Source organism: Lissotriton helveticus, chromosome 8 (assembly GCF_964261635.1).
Source record: "Lissotriton helveticus chromosome 8, aLisHel1.1, whole genome shotgun sequence".
NCBI classification, from domain to species: domain Eukaryota; kingdom Metazoa; phylum Chordata; class Amphibia; order Caudata; family Salamandridae; genus Lissotriton; species Lissotriton helveticus.
The window spans coordinates 1,455,176,771-1,455,200,945 of NC_136069.1; the positions used below are offsets into that span (position 1 = coordinate 1,455,176,771).

A 24,175-nucleotide genomic window follows, 5' to 3' on the forward strand; every position below is an offset into this window, starting at 1 on the left:
TCTCTTTTCTCAATTATTTCATATCACCCTCAGGTCTGTTTTCATCTGTGAACTTTGTCTGTAAGCAGTAAGGTTATTTACAACTTTTGTCTGTTTGCATTCAAGTGAGGCTGCTCTTCTCCTTCAGTGTTTTTTGAGTGGCATGCTGATACGTTTGGGTGGGGTGCATTATATAAAATAAATAAATAAACTAATGCCAGCAGCCTGACAGTAATTCTTCATTCTGCTAACGTCTGATATGGCTATGCAAAATTATTGTATCCAAAGCTGTAAATATGTTTAGAAAGGAGCAATAAAACAAGATGATCCTGTTTCCAATGACTTCTTGGCCACGTGGTCAAAGGTCTTTGGTTTAGATACCGATGTGCTCATCGCCTGAAAGTCATCCTGAGAGAAATAGAATTTCTATCTCTCTTCACATATTCTGTTTCCCTTATGTTTTGTGCTAGTTTTTGAAAGAGCTAGGTCAATATAGCTGTTTTGACTTGTTTGGTCCCAATGTTATGAGGAAGGACCAGAATCCACTTATTTCAAGAGCTCAATATACATTTGTTGCAACAGTATCCACAGGTATTAGTGACCAGGGGAACCTTTCCCAGCACATTAAATAAGTGAAGAGTACTAATTCCCCCACATCTTGGGGACTGGGACAAGGTGCTGAGGCTTCCTCAGGGAGGGTGCAGGCACAGTGGGCACGAAATGAAGGTTCTGAGCTTTTTGGTGGGCTGAAAACTGAGTATCAGTGAACTTTTGCAATAAAGGTATCAGGGCCTGTTGAGTTCTACCTATCTACAGCTGCGATCCTTGGCCACTGGTGGATGTTGAGAAAAAAATGCTACTATGTTGAAAGATAAACCTTGCCCTGGGGAAGGCAGCTAGTTAACCCAGTGGCAAAGACAGCTTGATGGCTCCAAAAAATACACAGATTTGCCACACTTGGAATTCTTGGTACCAAAACCAATGGCATCATCAGGAACTCGACGACAGCATATCTGACTTTGAGAGAGTCTCATCTGCTTCAGCATTGGAACTTGTCCCACTGGAAGGCTTTGAGCTCTAAAATGTAAACTATGTACCAAGGTAAAAACTTTAATTAGTGTGACCAATTTGGTTTACAAAAGCACTACTATATTGCAGTTCGTCTGGTGTCGCTAATAGGACTAATTCAATCACTTGGTGAATGGTGCCCTAAATTAATATTCTGGTTTCCTTTATCAGAATTAGTTCATTCTGATGTCTTTTTGCTTATTAAATTATTCTCTATTTTCTATTTGGTTTATGAATTTTATTGTGTTGCTTTCTTGACATCATTATTATTGGTGCTACTTGAACTTAACACACGCTTCTCTGGGGAATTGTGCTACTGCTGTCAGGATTTGAAAAGAGTTTTATAACCTAACTAGGATGTGTTTATTAAGTTGATCAGGGACTCCCATACCAAATGAATAATCCACTTTCTGCCACAAGTAAAATGTTAGTTTTAAAGTAGAGGTAGAGGAGGGGCCTTATGGAGTTAAGGCTATGTTTTACAAGGTCTCCTCAGGTTCATTGGATAACCTGGTCATAACATAATGTAGATGGGTAGTTGTCTATCGAGTGGAGTTTTCCAGCTCGGGGTTCCAAGTGACATAATAGACTACTTGATCTTTGCTCTTGTCTAATTGATGTCACTTGAAACTCGTGTGTGAAATACACCCCTTTTATTGACAACTAATACCTGTAATTCTTTCCATATTTCCAGTTCCCTTAATGTGCACAACATATGGATATACCATGAAGTACGGTTTTATCACTGAATTTGCCAACTCATCAGGACCCAAGCTATGAAGCTATATATATGGTAGCAAAGAAGCAGTAGTCAGAAGTTAATATATTTAAAACTATGAGGAGCTTATATACTCATTATGTGATGCTTAATCCCAAATTTTCTACTCAAGTGGTTTTACTAATGCATGCCTGCCATTCTGATTCCCCTATGCCTTAGAGTGCCATATTCTTTCAATTATTGCCAGATTCATATTGACCACACACAGCCTTGCGTCATACAGTCCCTACAAGTTGTTTCCCATCAACCTTGTTAACCTGCTATAGCTTGGCTTCACCAGTTTTATGTGTGGATGAAATATGCCCTTGGAAGCACAAATACGTTTCCTAGTCTTTGCACAGCCGCCATGTTTTTTCATTTGTATTTTATGCCTGACTATGAGACTGCAGATCAATATATTCCTGCATTACTTCACTATACTGTTTTTACCGTATTTAATAGTGAATCATACAGATAATAAGGGTTAGATGTTGTCATTTGATCTTAGGTAGCATTCCAGTTTCTTCCTACAATGGGTCTCATAGGTCAGGGGTTACAATTTTCTCTCTTTCTGGTGGAATCCACATTCGTTATCCAGCAGGAGGCAAGGCCTCTCCACTCTCTATGCCCTACATCATTCAGGTATTCCATCTCGATTCTGCATCCCCCATAGAACTTTACTCTTTGATAAGTCCTTTCCTTTCCATTGTAGAGGATTCACTCTCAGACTTACTATCTAGCAGTACATTTCTACCCCTGCTTTCTAATCTGCTGCAAAAACAAAATTATGAAAAGAACACTTGAATTAATCTCAGTCTCTGGCAATCACTAGAGTTACAAAAACTAAAGGTCCTGACCTAGCAGTTCAGCCTAGACTGATCCTACTGGAGCAGGGCCAAGACTGGTTAATATTTGGCTAGTCTTTGTCTAGAGTGGTGTAGTGGGCACAAACAATGGACAGATATGTGTCTCTGAGTAATCACCAGTGTCTCAGATTAATTCAAGCTTTCCTTTCATGACTTTTTTGTCTGCTTCTTACCTGGTAGGACATGGTTGTCTCTACTCTCTTTGCCAACGGAGAATTCCCTTCACTCCTACCTGTTTAAATGCAGAGTCCAGTCGAGAATTCCGTATCACTCCTCACCTCTCCCTAGGGCACCAGACAAGGCAATATGCAACCAATGTGTTTACGCTAATTGCGTTTTAGCAACTAACTCCAAACAGCTGGCGAAGTAAAGATTTGCTGACATGTGGACATATGGACACCATTTTTCCATCACAATTAACTTTAAATCAACAAAACATGTTCATAACTTTGAACTGCCTTAATGACTTTGAACAAGATTGCTGTTTTATCTAGCAACATCGGCACCAGAGCTTTGTCCATGTCACAGCAGCTCAGATAATGGTCATGTCTACTGGTTTTGTCACTGTGAAGATCTTTCTTCATGTAGCTAATGTGATGGCCTGTTTCACAATTAGGGTTTTAGACTGATGATGTATATAACTTGTTTTTCGTAGCTCTTGTAGGCTGGTAAAGTATGCTTCTTGAGGAAATGCTTGGCACAGGTTTTGCAATAAGTACGTATAGACTATCCCATGTCCCTTAATAATGAAGGCAGCTAACATTAAAACTTTAAATATTTAAGATGTAGTTTGTAAGCAGCAGTGCTACAAGTAACAAAATGTATATATTACTTATGATTAAATAATCTATGCATAACATGCTTATAGGTCACTGCATACTTTTTATATAGGTTATTTGATTAGATGCATATGGGTCTCTGTTTTATTCATCTATCGCAATATGTAAATATTATCATAACCATTTTATCTACAAGTGCTTCACTATTGAAATGTTGAGGAAAAGATAACAATTTTTTTTAATTGAGTTATAAAAAATATAAAAATAAGTCAACTTCATATACTGCAACCCTTAAAAGTCTTAGTTTATACAATACAACTTTTCATCTGAATATATTATCTTCCTTATACCTCCTTATACATATATACTCTTTCTATGTAGCATTGTATCTATATATATATTACTTTACTCCTACTGTAGAAGAAAGAAAATACATTAAATTAAAAAAGTAAAATTAAAAATAAAACTTTTACTCTCTCCAATGTACTACTCTGTCTCACCTTATACATCTCTCAATATATACTCTACCTCCACTTTCTGACTCATCCCAAACCTCATTCTATACTATGATCTCGTAAACAACCCTTTCTAAATTATTCCCTCATGTACCCTGCCTTTGACTCATCCCAAACCTCATTTTACAACTATGATCTCCATAATCCTTTTCTATAGACTCTTCCCTCTTCCATCTCTCCCTTTTACTCACCACAAATCTCATCCTGCTACTATGATCTCCCAAATACCACTTTCTAGGCTCTTCCCTCTTCTATCCCTCCATATTAACTCATATTTCCCTATACTAATCCACCACTAATCCTTTTGGGTTCAGGAGTAGCGTGCTACTTGCCAAAGAGCACTTTAAAGCCTTGTCAGGGGTAGTAAGTGGTATATAAATACAATTACAATAAGAATGGATTGAGAAATGTTACCTCCGGAAACTAAACCCTACTACAGTAACAGCTTCTTTAAAGGAATCGAGCAGAAACTGGCAGAAAGAAGAAGAGTATTATAAGTGTTTGAGGTCATAATACAAGAGCATGAATACAGTGACCATCAGCTAACAGATTTAACTTACTTCTTTTATTAGGTTCATAAACCGTGGTCCGAACCGCCATGGCTTGTGTCTGTGACATTGAAGAGAGCTGACAGTAATTTGCAAGGCACGCTGGGAGGCTGCTGCCACCATGTAAACAGCATCATACATAAGTGCAGCTTCTGTCTGTGGAGAAAAGGAGACGTTCGTTTTTAATTATTTTTTTTATTATTTTTTTACTCTTGTTCATTTTCTTTTTACTGGGAACTCATATTAGCTCAATTAACAGGGAATTGGCAACCAGTCAACAAGGCGGACTTATTTTGAAAACAATGTTTTATTAAACAAATACAAATAGAATAAAACCATTGGAGCAAATATGTTCAGTGTTTAAAGTATAAAAATAAATACACTAAAACCATCATATACCCCACAGTTGGCGATGTAGGATTTTTTAAAACAGTATTTTAAATTCATTCTAAGATGGCCGTCCATGCATACCTACCTATGTGCAAGCAGGCTCACAGATGGGAGGCCATCTAGAATGTTTTTGTCATACTTTCTTGGTGGTATACTATACCAATATGGCCAATGGTCATTTTGCAATGGTAAAATAATTGGAAACTGCAGGATGCCACATATATTAAGGTGGGCAAGCAGCCTATTAGCAGTCTGTGTGGAGCTCTAGAACCTGACCAAAAAAAGTTTATAAAAAATATGAACAAAGAAGAACACTTTGTCTCATGAGCCTCATTATGAGTGGGCCATAATGAGAGTTGCCAGACCATTGGAATTTTATGTTTTAAGTTTTGAGTGACTACCACAGCTCCATTGTATGTCATCCTGGAACTTCAGAAACGTCTCTTGTTAGAATACTTGGAAAAAAACATGTGGAAATTAACACAGAAACTCTAATTTTCTCGTTATTTCTCAAAATATCATAAATGTCATTATTTTCTGCTTATGAAGTTCTGAGACCCACAGTAACATTTATTTCGGTGTAGAAAAATTACAAACATTATTACACGGCACTCGTAATGTCTTCCTTAATGTGGACGTGACTGCATTGTGCACAGGCAAAGTACCATCACCCACAGTCAGTGGAGACAATGGCTGAAGTGGGCGGAATCACTGGCCTAAGCTGCATATTGCGGTGTGAGGAAGCGAACTATGAATGACAGTACAACAGACCAATAGATGAAGAGGGCTGACTGTAAGTTATTCTATGTATGTACGAATATGTATTTATGATTTTAGAATGTTGGGGGGTATAACATGTCTAGTTAACATTATACCTAAATCTAATTCAATGTTCAAGAAAAAAACAACCAAAAACCCACCTTTGCATCTCATTTGAAAGGAGTTGTTGGTGTTGCATTCATCTGAACTGCTATAAATTGTTAAAATCCCACCTGTTAACCTCTAGCTGTATGATACTGATGGCTTTTTATTTATTTAGCACCTGGACTCACCCTATCCGAAAAGAATGTAATACTTTTTTTCCTATACTTCTAACTTTCATCTTGTTCCTCATATCCAAATTATGACATTAGCATATTTACCAACACAGGATTTACAAATATGCACTGAAAAATCTTTTTTAGGACCATAAGCCTACAGTAGTTGTTAAATCATTACATATCTAAGGGGAACGGTGCTCAAATGGTTTCAATCTTTTCTGGCCGACCACAGACAAACGATCTGGGCTCCCCCTTTCTCCGCCGCAATGCCGCAGCTTGAGGTAGGGGTGCCGCAGGGATCTATACTCAGCCCCTCTCTTTTTAACATCTTTATGACACCCTTAGCGGCGCTAGTGGAGGAGCATGGGGCCCAGATCGTCTCCTATGCGGATGACACGCAGCTCCTGTTCACATGTGACAGGGGCTGTGATTTCGACGGAGCCGCCATCTTGAGGTGTCTTGAGGCTGTGTTTGACTGGTTTGGGAAAAGCGGCCTCAAATGCAACTCGGACAAGTCCGAGATCCTGTTCTTTGGGTGTCCCGCCGACCCGAGATGGAAGCACTGGTGGCCTTCGGCCATGTTCCCGCCAGCCAGCGATTCTGTAACAGCTAAGAATCTGGGCATTCAGGTGGATAATACTCTTTCCTTTAAGGCCCAAGTAGCAGGTCTGACGGGGAAGTGCTTTGCCATCTTAAGGATGTTGAGAAAGTTTTTGCCGTTCCTATCCTTGGAGCACAGAAAGATCACGGTGCAGGCTCTGATAGGTTCGCGCTTGGACTACTCTAACATCCTTTACTTGGGTCTTCCCGAGTATCTCCTGACCCGCCTGCAGGTCGTCCAGAATTCGGCAGCCAGAGCCATATTCGGTCTAACCAGAAGAACCAGGGCCAGCGACCTTCTTAAAGCTCTGCGCTGGCTGCCGATCCGCAAACGCATCACCTTCAAGACCTTAACAATAGCGTTCAAGGCTCTGCATAACTTCGGTGCAGTGTATCTACAAAAAAGAGTCAATTTCTACCTTCCATCTAGACCCTTGAGGTCCGCTGCCCAGGCCAGGGCAATCGTGCCGGCAGTGCGACGTGCACGATGTGGAGGTCGTTCCTTTAGCTACCTTGCCCCTCGTCTTTGGAACACATTACCTCTGACCTTACGCGCCAGTTCCAACCTGCTCACTTTTAGAAAGGACCTTAAGACTCTTCTCTTTGCCCAATAATTCTGTTTCCTCTGAGCACCTGGCGTCGCTGGTGTTATTTCTGTTAGTTGCTGGTATCTGTTTTTGATCTGCAGCGCCGGGACGCTCTTCGGAGCAGCTGAGCGCTTTACAAAACCCCCAGTAACATAACATAACATAACATAACATCTACTCATGGTGAAGATTAGAGCATAATTTCCCCACCCTGACCTTTCATTCACTCGTCTTTCCTAATATATGAACTCCCTGTATTACCTTTGGTGATTTTACAATGTCAGATTAACTAAATTGATATCTAAATATCATTCCATCCATGACTAATCAGTTCAGCTACTCTGGCAAGGCACTCCCAGTGATAAGTGCAATAACTAGAATATACGTATCAGGCTATGTGGCTATTAATAAAGCTACTGTCCAAGTTCTTAAAGGAATATGCAGAGATTATGGCCCTGCATCTGCTTTCCCTTACTAAGGGGTCAATTAGGATGGCGGACGGATCGCCACCGCCATGCAGGCAGTGGCGATCCGTCCGCCATCCTTGCCCGTTCGCCACCTATTTCCCCGTCCGCCATATTACAATGGCGGGGGGGACCGTGGCGGACGGGAAGACCGTCTGCCGCATTTCCGCTGCGATCGCCTTGCGACCACGGCGGAAAAGCTCTAATATGGTGGCGGTGTCTATCAGACACCGCCAGCCATATTAGGATGTGATGGGGGCTATGCATTTCCATGGCGGCAATGCCGCCACGAAAAGGCATACGGTCCTTGCTTTGGGGGCCCGTTGCGGGCCCCCAGGGTGCAGGGGGGGTGCACATGGGGGGTACCTATGGTACCCCCCTGTAGTTGCATGCACAATGCGGCAGGCACCGCCCTCACACCATGGGAATATACTTCCATGAGGGGGTCATTGTTTTTATTTATTTTCAGATGGAAATTCCTGCTTTGGCAGACAGGTACTTAGGGTACTTCACTCCTCCCACCTGATGAAGTAAATTCATGTCCACCAACCTTTAAATCAGACCCACAGTCATTTTTCTGGAGCTCGGATTCCTTCAGTGGGACTAGACTGCAAGCTGCAGCAAAACAGGCCTTCATGAGGCGGTTACCTCCTCTGCGATGTTCTACTGACACACAGTTTTATTGTATCATTTTGCCTTCACAAGCACTGCACTGATATTATTCACTTTTAGTAATGCCTATTTATTTATTATGCTTGAATGGCAGAAATAGATTCTATTTTATGGAAAAACAGGTTGGTGTATATTCACTCTCTCATTTACTGTGTGTGAAGGGGACTATTGTACAGCCTCTCAAGGCGTATCTACTTGTCTTTACAATAATATTCCAGACAGAATCCCCAGGATATATACTATCCATAATCCAAGATTCTGAGGGTTACTGGGCTAGCCCATGTTATAACAACAGCTCAGTTTCTGCTGGAATTCTCATTAATCTGATTCTTCTTCCTCATCCCAGCCCTTCCAAACCTCCTGTCTGATCTTTGGTGTTCCCAGCTTTGATGGCAGTCTGTTGGGCTCCTTAAGTAGTTAGCCCAACATGTTTCTGGGTAGAAGTGCTCCTTTATTCTCACACTTGGAGGGGGTCAGAATTGAGACGTTTTCTTTTAGGTAGGCAGCAGGGTGCTTGTCTCTAGGGTGTGGACACACCTCACAATGTAAAGATTAGGGCTTGGATACAGAATCAAAGTAAAGAGATTACCCAAAAATAATCCAAGCATTACCGTCACAAACCAGGGCACTACCTATTTCAAAGCTTGTTGGGTACGGGTCAAGGACAGGTTGAGCATGGGACAGTAGGATGGCACCTGTTCCAAGCCATTTGTTAGAGTTAAATTCTAGCATGTTTGCATCTACTTAAGCAGTAGTAGGTTCAGTGGTGGCTCCTCCGCTAAGGTAGAGGAGTGTCGTCCCACTACTCTGCAGCAGTAAAAGAGAGGAAAAAATAAAATGATAATGACTAATGTTATTATCATTTAATTTTGTCCTCCTGCTGTGGCAGCTTGCATGAGGGGCGAGGCTGCAGATCAGGGGAGGAATGGTACAACCCTCTTAAGAGCTTAATGACTAGGCCTGGGCGGTAAATTCCGTTCCGCTTGCGGAATTTGCGGAATTTAGGTAATTTCGCGTTATGAAAATTCCCCCCACCCCTAGTAATGACTCTCGGGCCACCCAAAACAGTCATGCACACTTTCCCTGTTCTCCATGCAGGCTGCTTTACAGGCTGCGTGGAGAACAAGTCCACTCCTCCAGCCCCTGGCTGAGCACTGTGTCACAGCGCTCAGACCAATCAGCAGCGTTGTGTTTGGGCACGGGAGTCTAGCTGTTGTGATTCCTGTTCCTGGAGTCGGTCGCAGGAGAGTAGGAGCAGAGACGTGGGACCCAGCGGCACGGTAAGTTAAAAAACAAATTCATTGTGGCCCGTGCACCCCCCATGCACCTCCTCCCCCATATACGCCCGCCCTGCCACCTGTGGCCCATGCTGGCCGCCACTGACTAGGTTATGAGGATGGATAGTTGGTTGCCCCTCAAACTGTTGAGCAAGATTTTGCAGCATACAATTCAGCATTCAGCATGTTTTAAATTCCACGAAGCTCAAGTGCTTAGATAAAAGTCTCCACACAAAAAACGCACATTCTGACTTGGACTCATTGACACCATGAAAAATTGATCAGCTATGCAAAAGGTCAACAGTACCAAAAAGCTATTTGATTCTCCCCCTGCCAAATTACGCCCCCTTATACCCTGCGCATCACACATTAAATACAAATGCCTGTGCTGCAGCTGCAAAATATCCATTTTAGAGACTTTGGATCATTTATCAGAAGTTAACTTTCCAATTAAAATCCAATCTGTACCTGCACATCTAGATGTGCACGATTAACAACAAGACATATGTACACACAATTTAAAACCCTTCATCCCTAGGGTACCTATGCCATCTTTTATTTCATGCCTCTGTGTTTCAACTGTACCTTGGGGAAATTAATAAATCCGAGTTTGTGTCATTTTCATTTAGTTAAGCAAACTCTGATGACCTTAGTGATAGAAACATTAAAGGTAGAGTCTGTTGAATAAATGTGATCTGAATAAATTAGTCATTCCAAATATATCTGAATTGCTGAAAATTGTCACGCTGGAAGTTAACTTTTTCTAAGAAAGTGGTTAACGAAATTTGTGTTTAACTCACGTCACAATGTAAATGGGGCATTTTCAACATCTGACCCCCTTGCAGTAGATGGTCAATATTAAAACACTAGCTCTGAGAACACAATGGGCCTGATTTACAAATATTGTGCTGTGACTCTTATAGTGCCTGATGAACTCTGGAATTCCAGGAGTAAGCAAGTGTTATGCCAGGAGTACTTCAGGCTTATGCCTGGTACTCAGGAGTAAGCCAGGAGTGCTACAGACAACCTGTATCCTGTCCTCTTGTTCTGTACGACTCTACACTGCTATTGGAAGGTGTGGCAATACATTTGCCGCTGTAGTTCCTTTAGGGATCCCCTGTCAGCTTATCTGGGGCTTCTCCATTACACAGTGGAAGTAAGTGAGCTGTATGTTCACTCACATCAATGGCTTGCCACGTCTCTACCGGCATGTAAGCTATGTATCCAACCGTCACTGGCGGCAGTCTGCGACCCTCATATTACATGAGCGGTATGCAACGTTTACAACAAAATTTTTACAACGCACTACCATTACAACGCAGGTATTACCACGCATACCATTACAACGCATTGCGCTGGGGGGCGCTCTAGGGTAAGTAATAACTTTAATTTTCTATCCAACACCTTCCCTAGTGTCCACGGGGACTGGAGTTGGAATAGAAAATTATACTTACCACTATCCAGCACCTCTAAGCGCTATGCGTTGTAACGGTATTCGTTGTAAATACCGCGTTGTAAAGGTATGCGTGGTAAAAGTATGCGTTGTAACGTCATACATCCCATGAGCGGTATGCAACGTTTACAACGAAATTTTTACAACGCACTACCATTACAACGCAGGTATTACCACGCATACCATTACAACGCATTGCGCTGGGGGGTGCTCTAGGGTAAGTAATAACTTTAATTTTCTATCCAACACCTTCCCTAGTGTCCACGGGGACTGGAGTTGGAATAGAAAATTATACTTACCACTATCCAGCACCTCTAAGCGCTATGCGTTGTAACGGTATTCGTTGTAAATACCGCGTTGTAAAGGTATGCGTGGTAAAAGTATGCGTTGTAACGTCATACATCCTACATGAGCAGCTTCTGGAAATACACAGGATTGCACTCCATGAGCAGAGATCCATTACACAATGAATGATGCACCAAATTGGAAAGGGTGTAAGCCCATTCCAGGTGCTGAAGGAAGGCGATCATTGACTGGTGCTCTGTGGTACCTGGTATTTCTTGGTTGCTCTCACTAATGCTGTAATGCAGTGCGGCTGTATAGATGGGAGAGTGGATGTGTGCCCTCAGTGGTTCCTCAGCACAGCGGCTGTCAGGGGCTCTACATTCGGCAACCAGTGTAACTGTAACCAGGTTGGATAGTGCAGGGAATTTGATTGTGAACTCCCCCCTTCATTTCTTTCACTACCTGTCCCCCTCCTCCTTCCCCTAGTGTAATGTTTAGGTTATGGACCGTTTGCCCATAACACGCCATCAACAGAATGGAAGCGATATGCCCTGAAGCAGGAGTCTTGGTGAGAAGCTACCTTCATTGGTTTCCTCTTTTGTTTTGACTCACAGGTGTCACTTAGTGTTGACGGTCCCCAGACTTGTTTGCATTTCCCCTTCTGTTGTTACATGGCGATGATTTATCCCGCTGTATTTGAAAGATTGTACCATCTACTTGTACTTCACTCAACGAAAACTGATAAACAAACATACATAGAGTACTGTGTTTTAACAGAATAATAGAAACACCCACAAAGTACAGATGTACAATCTAAATCACTAACCATTATTGAGGTGCATTTTCTTTTTCTACACAAATAATGTATATTTCCATATGGAGAAATTCCTTCCACTATTTCCTCAGAAAATGTGGAGGAGGGAGGGAAAATTTCCAACAACCGTGGATGCTTACCTAAATCTTTTAGCAGTCAATTTACATACTCTATTACTGTGGAAAACACAATAGTGAATCTGGGCACATACCCAGAAAGTTAGAACTTTGTGGGTGCTCATTCCAGTTCCAGTGCCATACCCCTCTGTGGGAACACTGATGTTCCAATTCCTAGTCTTAAAACCTCCAACTTAAGAAAATCCACGCTATGCCTATAGTCACTATGGTTGAAAGTGCCTAGTGTGGGCCCAAATGTGCCCAGATGTCAATTCTGTGAAGCATTATCTGGCTTTTGTTTGTATGGCAGAATATGGAGTACAAAAACATGAACATACAAAAATACAAGGACCGAAACATTCCGAAAATCGTGAAGTTAGCTATACTGCTAAGTGCAGATTTACAATTCTTAACTCCATATCTCCGTACCTTGAAGATAACATACCTTGCCTTCACAATATTCTGGTAGTTGTTATTCTAGTCACAATAGTTATTGCATGTTGTCTAAAATGTGATATTTTGGTAAAATACCACACCTGTTGGTGGAACTTTAGAAGTATCTTAAGGTACTTCGGGTATTCCAAATCTTTTTGGATGAATAAAGCAGCATGAACGGACTTAACAATGTCTACCAGTATCACAAGGACTGATGAGGGCAGATTAGAGTCCAGTGCTTCCCATTCCAGTTACTATTCCACAGATATAAATCATACCGGGCAGCCTTATTTCTGTTTTTGGTCTATCTTCTATCAATAACTTGGTATAATTTTCAACCTATTAAAAGGCTCTATATTTCAATACATTTCATTTCATTTTATAAACCATCAGAAAGTTCATCAGGTCAAGAAATACCTTCTCCTATACATTTTTCAGAGTTTCCTTTTACAATTCCACAGCTTGGAAACATACACACTCTATTTTTTAAGTAGATTTTCAATGGCTTTACTGGTGGGAAAGGCTACGCAAAGCGTTTCTGTATATCGACAAATTACTAACTTGGGGGAACTGCATGCAGTTCACCTGGCAACTTTCTCTGAAACTTGACTTTTCTTGCCCATAACTCAGTGTCTATGTTACAAAAGTGACACAAATTGCCGGAAAGTGTAGAATTGGGATTTACTTTCCAGCACAAAACTTTTTTTGCCCTGAAAAAGACCCCTAAAGTAATACAAAATAGCCTGATACGCTACTTTGCACCAAGGGGGCATAACATAGGTGGTACATGGGTGATCCCATGCGACCTCCCATGGTTTCTGATGCAAAGCCCTACCTACTAGCATTTGTAATCAAGGCTTTACGCCAAGAACAACCCCTCTTTGAGGCTGATGTTAATTAGGAGAATTGTTTTCATTTCTCCAAACGTTTGCCTCAAGCAAGAGGGTTTTGTTGCTTGAATGAATTCCGAGTATTCAAATCCACAGCACCTTGAATGCAAGGCAGAACTCCAGGACCAACTATATGCTAAACATGCAGTTGTACTTGTAGTGGCTTGACCTCAGGGCGACAACTGACGATAGGGCACTAGGACCCTGTGGGTCAAAGGGCAGTGACCAGGTCACTGGACACCACATCCTGTAGGGACAGGAAGTGGGCAGAGAAGCCCAGGACTGACCAGAGGACAGACTTGCTGCGACGCGCTCCTGCGATCACAATAAAAGAATTATATGCACCCACCTGCTGTCCTGTGATTGATGCGCCGACTGCAGCTAACGAGATACGACATCTGGCGACGAAGGGAAACGGACACACGCGTGGAACATCGCGTGTCCAAGAGGAACATCGTTGGAAGGAAACAGGCACCGACTTTGGACGCACAACAGCAGCAGAAAAGACACACGAAGCTACACGGGAGCCCACCCCGACAGCGTCCAACAAAGCGCAGCTGATCGCGGTAAGGGAAGCGTCAGCGTAACAGCGCGAGTGCCCGGGAATCAAAGCGCGAGGTCCTCGTGCTTGAAAATCAAAGCGCGAGGTCTCGCGAGAACACAAAATCTCGGCGGCCATAGTGGAATCAGGCAAAAGGAGCTAATAACAGCACAGAAACAGCACAGCGGCCATCTTAAGGACAGGCAACGCGAGATTTCGATCGCGAAATCTCGCGTGATTGCCGGCGGCCATTCTGTGTGTGACACAAAGGCATACAAACAATAAAGAAGTGCAAGGCAGCCATTTTAAGGACAGGCAACAGTGGAGAACAAAGAGAAACTGGTGAAAAAAGGAGGAAAGGGACAAAAAAGGATCCCCACAACAAATAACAACCAGTAAGAACAAAGAAATAAGAAAGGTAAAGTGAAGAGATCACTTCAACAGATCAGCACACAGAGGAAATAAAGGTACAACAAGGCAAAGAGACAAAAGATGCACAGTATCGCAGACCACTGCCATTCAGCGTATCAGAGCCACAGGTGGGAATAAGATGGGAGAAGTGGATCATGAAATTTGAGCGATACATGGAAGCAACGGATGTAGTAGAAGCCAAAAAACTAGGATTATTCCTGAATCTGGTGGGAGATGAAGTGGACGACCTTCTAATAACGCTCCCAAAGAGCGAAACAAGCACATACAAAGGACTGATAAAGTGTCTGACAAATAAATTCGATCCTCAAAGAAACATTGATTTTGAAAGATACAGCTTCAACATAGCTTTTCAACAACCCGACGAGTCACTGGATGACTTTGCAGCGAGGAAATTAGTGGCCCACTGTGAATTTGAAAAATACGACAATGAGCAGGCCATCCGCCTAAGACTGATAGAAGGATGTAGTGACACAGACTTTCGCACGAGAATACTAAAGGAACCCACCACGCTAGAAAAGGGCGATGGCGCATGCAAGACAAATGGACCGACGAGGGGAGCAAGTTCACAGAATAACAAACACGGGTCGAACTGGACAATGGAAGAAGAGGTCGAATGACCAGGTGACAAGAAAACAACAAGGGTCACAGTGTTACAGATGCGGGCTGGAATTTCCACATCGAGGAGCGTGCCCAGCATTTGGTCAGACATGTCGAAAATGCAATAGAAGCAACCATTTTGCCACCATGTGCCAAGGCATGCTCTTCAAGAATGAAAGAGGAAGGCCAGGGAGACCTAGAACAACGACAAACTGACATGTGCGACACATGGAAGTGAAACAACAAGGAGCTCTTCGCTGGAGTCAGGAGAAGAAGAAGAAGCAGAGGAGAAAGTGGAACGTCTATATCTCATGTCCACAGACGAGGGACATGAGGAAGAAAACATCAGGCTGGTAGACAAGCAGTCAATAGAAACAACAGACTGGGTGACCATCGATGTAGTGCCGCACCAAGCAGAATTTGTGTTAGACAGTGGGGCCACGTGCAACATCATGTGCGCCACCGAATATGAAAAAATGAAGAGAAAACCACACCTTCAACCATCAAGTGTACGAGTATTTACCTGGGGCGCAAAAAGGCCAGTGACAAATTTGGGAAAATTCACGGACACCATGACACACAAAGGCAAAACCGTCACAGAAGAGATTCATGTACTACGAGGAGACATTCCTGCACCGTGTTTATTAAGCAATGTCACGGCGAAGGTCATGGGCCTACTACAAATGACATACCATGTGTCTGACAAAAGAAGCATCCTACGAGAATATCCGAAGCTAACAAAAGGACTTGGAAAGCTGAAAGCTGAAAGGGCGGCAGGTCACACTGCACATCAATGAATCAGTCAGACCTGTCGCTCAGCATCACAGAAGGGTACCGATCCACCTACAACCGGAAGTGGAAGAAGAAATAAAGGCACTGCTGGATCAAGACATCATCGAACCGGCGGAAATGCCAACGCCATGGGTGTCTCCGATAGTGGCCGTACCAAAAAAGGACACTGCACAAATCAGAATATGTGTAGACATGAGAATTCCCAACAAGGCCATTGAAAGAGAACGACATCCGGGGCCACATCTAGACGACATGATTAGCTGTTTGACGAGAACAAGGCGATTTTCCAAACTAGACTTGTGTAAAGGGTACCACCAACTAGAACTGGACCAACAATCAAGGTACATAACAACGTTCTCGACACACCTAGGTATGTTTCGCTACAAACGGCTAAGCTTCGGAATATCATCAGAGGCTGAGATCTTCCAGGAAACAATCAGACAAATAAGAAGACCAATCAAGAACAGCCTCAATTACAGTGATGACATCCTGGTATTCGGCAAGTCAGATGAAGAGCATGACAAAGCACTGAGAGAAGTCTGCTCACAACTTGAAGAAGTGGGCCTGACGGTAAATGAAAAGAAGTGTGAATTGGGAAGAGAAGAACTGGTGTTCTTTGGGCACATCTTCTCAAAAAAGGGAATGAGGCCGGATCGCAGCAAGGTGGACACTCTGGAGAAGGCAAAACAACCAAAGGATGTAGCCGAGGTACGATCGTTCCTCGGTCTTGCCAGCTATTGTGCACGCTATATCAAGGACTTCGCAACAGTGAGCGCACCACTGCGAGAACTGACGAAGCAGGGTCAAACGTTCGACTGGACAACAGAATGCAGCAAGGCATTCGAGGAGATAAGGGCGTCAGTGACGGCAGTCGACCACCTGGCGTACTTCGACCCGAGCCTATGCACCGAACTGACAGTGGATGCCAGCCCAGTAGGCCTGGGCGCAATACTGGCACAACACAAGCATGGAAAAGACTCGCCACGACGGGTCGTGGCCTATGGAAGCAAAAGTCTGTCAGACGTCGAGAGAGCATACTCTCAACCAGAAAAGGAGAGTCTGGCTGTGGTGTGGGCATGTGAGCACTACTACATGTTTATCTATGGGAAGCCGTTCACGATTGTAACAGATCACCAGGCCCTAGTCACCATATATGGCAACCCAAGCGCCAAATTACCACCAAGGATTGAGCGGTGGGGAATAAGATTGATGGACTACAACTTTAAAATAGTTCACAAACCTGAAAAGGAGCAAAACCCGGCTGACTACATGTATCGACACCCACTTCCCCATCGAGAAGATGGCACCACCATGGCAGAAGAATACCTAAACTTCATCCTCAAACAAAACACTCCGACGTCAATAATGATTGCCGAACTGGAGCAAGAAACGAAGAGAGATCCGACCATGCAGGCAATAGGGACAGTAGTGCGGCAACAGCAATGGAGACACATCAACAATAACAGCCCGACAGAAGAAGGGGTGATAAAAGAAGAAATGCTGGCCTTCAAGAAGATAAGTGAAGAACTATCTGAAACAGAGAACGGAATTCTAATGAGGGGATCCCGAATAGTGATACCTTACCGGCTGAGGAAGAGAACAATTGAACTAGCTCATGAATCCCATCGAGGCATCGTAGCGACGAAGAAGATGTTGAGGGAAAAAGTATGGTTCCCAGGATTGGATCGCATGGTGGAAGAAGCAATAGCACACTGTCACGTCTGTCAAGTAACGGGACCGCCATCGAAACCAGCACCGCTACAGATGTCAGAACTGCCACAGGCAGTATGGACTGAGCTGGCAGCAGATTTTTATGGACCACTAGAGACTGGAAACTACTTGTTAGTGGTCATTGGCGAGTTCTCAAGCTTCCCGATTGTAAGACAGATATCGTCGACATCAGCAAGCGCCACATTACCAGTGCTAGATGACATTTTCGCTGCCTGGGGCTCCCCACAAACATTGAAGACGGACAACGGCCCTCCATTTGCTGGAGAAGAATTCCGTCGATTCATGGAATATCTGGGGATCAAGCATCGGAAGATAACACCTCTGTGGCCACAGGCCAACGGAATGGCAGAACGATTTATGGGGACCATAAAGAAAGCCATCCAGCGAGCAAAACTGACACAAATATCGATTGGACAAGCACTGTGCCAGGTGCTGAGAGATTACAGAAACACCCCTCATAGCTCCACAGGTCGATGCCCAGCGGAACTGGTGTTGGGACGATCGAGCAAGACAAGACTGCCTCAATTAGATGCCACAGTGAGCATAGATCGAAATGACATCATGGAAAGGGATCATGAAGCCAAGAGGAAAATGAAAGAATATGCTGATAAGCGGAGACACGCATCGGAATCACACTTAAGCGAAGTAGACCTGATGGTGGTGAGACAGAGACAACAACGGAAGTCGGACAGCCCATTTTCCAAGGATCCGCTGGTAGTGACCAAAGTGAAGGGATCAATGGTGACGGCAGTTTCTGACCACCAAAGAATAACGAGAAACAGTTCCCATTTCTAGGAGCTCAAGGCGGAAGTCGAAGAATCAGCAGCAGCACCACCGAAAGTGGAAGACAGAGAGCAAGAAATCAGTGGAGAGACAAGACAAAGAAGAACGTGCAGGAAACCACAAAGACTCATTGAAGAAATGTAGAACGAGAACTTTTTTCTCTCTCTCTCTCTCTCTCTCTCTCTCTCTCTCTCTCTCTCTCTCTCTCTCTCTCTCTCTCTCTCTCTCTCTCTCTCTCTCTCTCTCTCTCTCTCTCTCTACACGGCTATCAGCAAGCAATGTTAACCAAAAAGGGAGAGACAATGACGAACACAAATGTATCAGGAACTTTTGTTTGTGACAAAGGGGGAGACGTAGTGGCTTGACCTCAGGGCGACAACTGACAATAGGGCCCTAGGACCCTGTGGGTCATAGGGCAGTGACCAGGTCACTGGACACCTATAGGGACAGGTAGTGGGCAGAGAAGCCCAAGACTGACCAGAGGACAGACGTGCTGCGACGCGCTCCTGCGATCACAATAAAAGAATTATATGCACCCACCGGCTGTCCTGTGATTGATGCGCCGACTGCAGCTAACGAGATACGACAGTACTGACTGATCAGTGGCTTGGACAAGGCAATCCTCCCCGATAAGGAACAACTACATGATTTACCTCTGTAAGGGGCAAACTTTTTAAGAATTAACTTGACATAACCCATTACATGGGTTCTTAACCTCTTCCATGCTCATGACGAGCTGAGCTCGTCATGAGGCACGGTTGAGCTGCACTCATGACGAGACCGTTTGAACGTTCACACGCGGGGATAATTTCCCCCGCTGTGCTGAACTTTCCAAAACGGGCGTGGTTGTGACGAGCTCCGCTCGTCATGAGTGCAGCTGCACTGTGCCTCATGACGAGCCGAGCTCGTCACAAGCACAGCGGCGCCGCGCGCGGCACCCCTCCCCCGCGCAGCGGGGGGGAAACACCCCGCACTGAAGGGGTTAAGAAAACTGACCCAAGTGTGAAGATAAGTCTATGCAGTGGCGGAAGGAAAGCCTTTGTCTGCTGGTTAAGATAGGTCTGTGTAGTGATAATGCATGGCTGAGAGCAAAATCACCCAATGGTTTTAATATGTCAACAGACAGAAATGTAGGCGCACACAAATATGCCCACAGGTTGAGCAGTGTCTCTGGGCAAAGTGCCTCTTTTTGTGCACATTATGTTTGACCTTTTTGGATTTCCCACGCTTAGAACACACACAAAAATTACAAAAGGAGGTAGGCGTCACATAGACCTGGCACAGCTGTTTGGCATACTTGTTCATGCTTGTGATGTATGCATCCGAACCTCAAAGTCAGACCTATTGGCTTTGACAATGTTTATTTTAAACTATACAATGAAAATGTGCTTTCAGAGCAGCTCAGTGAGCTAAGGTAATGCCTTAGGCCAGTCTTAAAAAAGAACAATCATCACTGAATTTGCTTTTCTCTAATTGGTGATATATAGATTGCTGTACTGTAATTAGTATACCTCTTGGAAGTATGATAATATACAATCTATATAGCAAACATTTGGCTTTAAAAAAGATTCCTCTTTGCTCTGGCAAGCAAACTGCCCTGTGGAGGTTTCTGATTTGTTATACCTTTGCCCCCATCCTCAGAGTGGAGTCCTGCTGCTGACTATTGGAATAGGACTTTCACAGGTTAATAGCAGGTAGATACCTTCTCCCTGGCAAAACGGAAAGAGTGAATGGTTGCCTTTTTGCAGACCCTTCAAATCAAATATATTAGTCTCCAAAGGGCACTTGCATAATTAGGTTTGGTTTAACCACGTGTTGCTTCCAAGAGCGGCATGAAAGTAGAACCAATCACGAATTCAGATCTGCCTCTTACAGTCCTAGCTGAGTGCCACACACCTAGACATAACTGTTTTACAAGACCCAGCACACCTTGAGCCACACATATCCTCTATGCTCTTCACTGCTCTGAGGACCTCCATCATGCAAATAAGTACCACTTTTCTGAGCAACTTTCACAGGGTAAGCCTTTGATTCCTCCAGTGTACCAAATAATGGATGGGGGTACCATCTGAAACTGGTTGGCTTCCTTCTGCTCCTGAACAGATGAGTTGGGGGATTGCAATATCTATCTATCTATCCATCCATCCATCCATCCATCCATTTATTTCTAAATGTATTAATGTATTCACGTATACAGATTTCTAGCATGTAAAGTGCATATCCAAATTGCTGTAGGCACACAATAGAGGTTGGAGAGGTGGGGGGTGGGGTAGCACATAAAAAAGCTAGGTTTCAGATATTTTCTAAACGTGGGGAGATTGCTGGAGGTCTGCAGTAGGCTGTTCCACCGGAGAAGGTCGGCCATTAGGGGAAGTATTGGGTAAAGGCATCAATACTTTATACTCTCACCCTCTTCGATCTAGAAAGTGACACCCATGCCCTAAATATTTTGGAGAAAAACATTTACCAGGGTCCAATATAAACAATGCCTACTATTTTGGAATAGTAGACTTTGAACATAGTGTTCTCGACAAGAAAATCACCCCAAATACTAGGGTAACACCCTGATGTGACAATAACAGTACCACAAGGTGTTGTGTATTAATGTGTACATAGTTACTGCCTATTTTATCTGGTGGTAACTGAGCATAGCTTTACCGCATTGTAATGTGTTATTGATGCATTATAAATGCAGTCTAAGAGCTTTTATAATGCAGTCATTTGGCATCACTTAAATATACTAATGGAGCATAAAAGTACAGTAGACAGATGACAGCAAATGTTTGCTCTAAAAGAAGTTTAAGTTGACAGTTTAATAACCTCGTTTGTGTCAGCTCACCTGCCTGCAAAGATGAACCTTATTTTAACTATTTAAACCATAGATCACTGGGAATCATCTCATCAAACGCCAGACAGATGATTTTAGACCATGTTGTGTGGCAATAGAAGAGATTTATTTAACCCATTGTAAAGGCGTTTTCACTATAAAGCACTGGGCTCTATCCAGAGCATCAGATATGAGTGCATGTACAAGTATGTCCCTGCTTTATTTTACACACTATCTTTTAGCAGTCAATTATGAGTAGTTGGTAAGGATGGTTCAAGGATCCTAAAAATGTAAAGGAATTGAGAGGTATGCTGTTGAAAAGTAGCCCCTTTTTGTGAGGTCGTCCCAGCTTTCATTTTTTGGGGACTTGGCTCCTGGTAATTTTGAACTTTAACTGCTGTGTATGTGCTCTGATCCTTGAAACAAAGTTGAAATTGGCTTAAAACCCCATTTGACACATTTATTTTATTTTAAGGCCACTGTATATGGTGTAAAAGCTACACGTAATGGAATGCAAAATTAAATGTCACCTGTGGACAGAAGCAGGATATTGTCACCCAACCATTCTGTGCCCCTGAAACCACGATAGAGGTATTTACTGAGGCCTGGTCCCCAGCAGCCTGCAAGCTATGTTTACAGACAGACCTCCACAAATAAACTCCTTCCCAGGCTTAAAAATCAGCTTAAAAGCACTAATTATGTCACTCCTAATATTACCATATTGCCCATGAGATGCCTTTTCGCACATAATGTAAGGTGCATAGTGCCTAGAAGTGGTACGTGCCTAAAATTAATATTATCATGCACCTCCAGTGAATAACTCACTAAAAGCTATTTTCACTGTATTGGGCTTAATGTTCCAATAGAAAATATAGGTAACATATTTAAATACTATATCTGAATGATCATTAGGAAACCGCTAGAGAAAAAAATCAAGAAATTTTCCTGTTTTTGAAAATTCACTTCATTGGTAAAGTTGGACCTTTTCTAACTAGTTAGGAAATACAACTTTTTCAAAAGTTATATTTACTTGCCTGAAACACTGTAGAGTAATTATCCTTAATTTGCATCTGATGCTCCATTTGTAATGAAGTGGAAAGTCCTTCCAGCAGGGCACAATAGATAACTTTGATTGACAGGTTGATCTGAAGGGGAAGAGATGACCTATCTGAGATCAGCAGAATATTCAGGGTGGGGGCTGTCCTGTCTGAGATACTTTATATCGTCTGTGCCCTTGAAGAAGATCAAGCAAGTCCGATCATAATTGTGTATCCCCTGCCAGGCTACTGAAGATCCCTTCTTTGTCTTACTAGACTTGTTTCTCATTTTATGTTGTGAATCTATCGACTGCTTCAAACTGGATTTTAATGTTAAATGTAGAAGGGCACTAGAAAATTCTAAAATACACCCTCAAACATACCCTGGGCTCTCAGAGCCCAAATTTAGTGTGACTGTAGGTTTTGGCCAGCTTGCATTTGCCACAACACATTACATTTTGGGCGTGTTTAAGTAAGACAAATAGAAACTACTGAAAATGTGGGTGGGCCACCACTTTTTACAAAGGAACTAGGGGTGTCTTAGGGTGTTCCACACCCACAGGCTGATGGACCTGCAAACAGCCTTCCTTAGACATTCCTTAGGACACTGCCGCAACTTGTGATAGGATACCAGACAGACTGAATCTGCTGCACTTGGCATCTGTGACCTGTGAAAAGCACCTGAGGAGGTTAGAACCCTTTTCCCTTGTAATCCAAGGACAGAAAGATTGCAATGTTCATAAGACAGATGTCCTGGGTGGTTCCAGAAACAAAAAAAGCTGAAAAGGACATTCTTTTGAAGAATCCCAGTTGACATTCTTTTGAAGAATCCCAGTTGACTAGTGGCACCTTGACTGAAAATGAACTTTGCTGATGGCCTCTGTCTGACAACCTGAGAGACTGTAACTGCATCCCCTGAGGTTCTGGGGACTTTAGAGTTGTACTCCTGTTGTTGTTTGGGCAACAATTATCAGCAAGAAAGCTCCATGAAGCTCCAGAGCGCTAGTGGGACCAACTTGCTTCAATTATCTGGACTTCACTTTCACCAGCGTTATTCATAGAGAGGATTTTTCTTCTCAAAAGTAAAACTAAAACATTCTGCGTTGAGACGTTGAAGAAATGTCAACATTTTTCTTCAAGAAAGTCATGAAGTCCCTTTCTGAAGTGAGACCAAGAAACATTTTCAAAGATTTGGACTTCCATACTTTCACTGGGACCTATCCATTTAATGTATCCTACCTGGGCTCCTCTCTGTGGCTTGACATTGATCCTTGTTCCCAGTCTACTGTGAACATTGATTTACATTGAGTGATCTATGTTTCTGGGCACTTTTTCACTTAAATCCCTTTAAAAAAAAGATCCCTTACTGGATTTATGTTGTGTAGGTCTTATTATGCTCATACTTCTTTCAAGTTATCTTGAAATTAGTTCTGGACTTCTATTGTGTTTTATTTTACTATTTAAGCACTGCTTAAATACTTTACACGTTACCTTTGATTTAAGCATGCCTTCTTTGTGTCAAGTTACCAGATATTGAGCACTGGTTTATTTTTTTTTAATTTTTGTGATATCAAGAAGGTAGTGACATCCTCTTCTGAAGTGGGCACTTGTCGTGGCTTATTTCTGAGAAAATGGGAAAATGACTAATATTCACACATGTTAATCATTGTTACTAAAACAGTCGTAGAGGTTATTCATCTGTGCATAAATAGTGAAAGTAAACTGCAATTACGCACCCAAATTTCTCTTTTGCTGTGAATACGGGTCTAACTCTGGGGAGTGCCAAGGAAGTTTTAAAGCGAGTGTAATGTAAATGAGGTGAACACCCTTAGCTGTGATTGTGCTGGTATAAAAAAAACATGCTTTAATATACTTCCAACAACTAAGCCAAGTATGAACC

At 42.9% G+C, this 24,175-nt stretch overlaps 1 protein-coding gene across 4 annotated transcripts in view; it reads right to left on the reverse strand.

Moving 5' to 3' along the window:
- Positions 1-24,175, reverse strand: part of GRIK1 (glutamate ionotropic receptor kainate type subunit 1) — a 970,975-nt gene that overhangs the window by 307,950 nt on the left and 638,850 nt on the right. For all 4 annotated transcript variants that reach the window (XM_078658394.1, XM_078658392.1, XM_078658395.1 and 1 more), the window contains exon 7: positions 4,525-4,668. In XM_078658394.1, the coding sequence (XP_078514520.1) occupies positions 4,525-4,668 (144 nt within the window). The remainder of the gene's footprint in view (positions 1-4,524; positions 4,669-24,175) is intronic.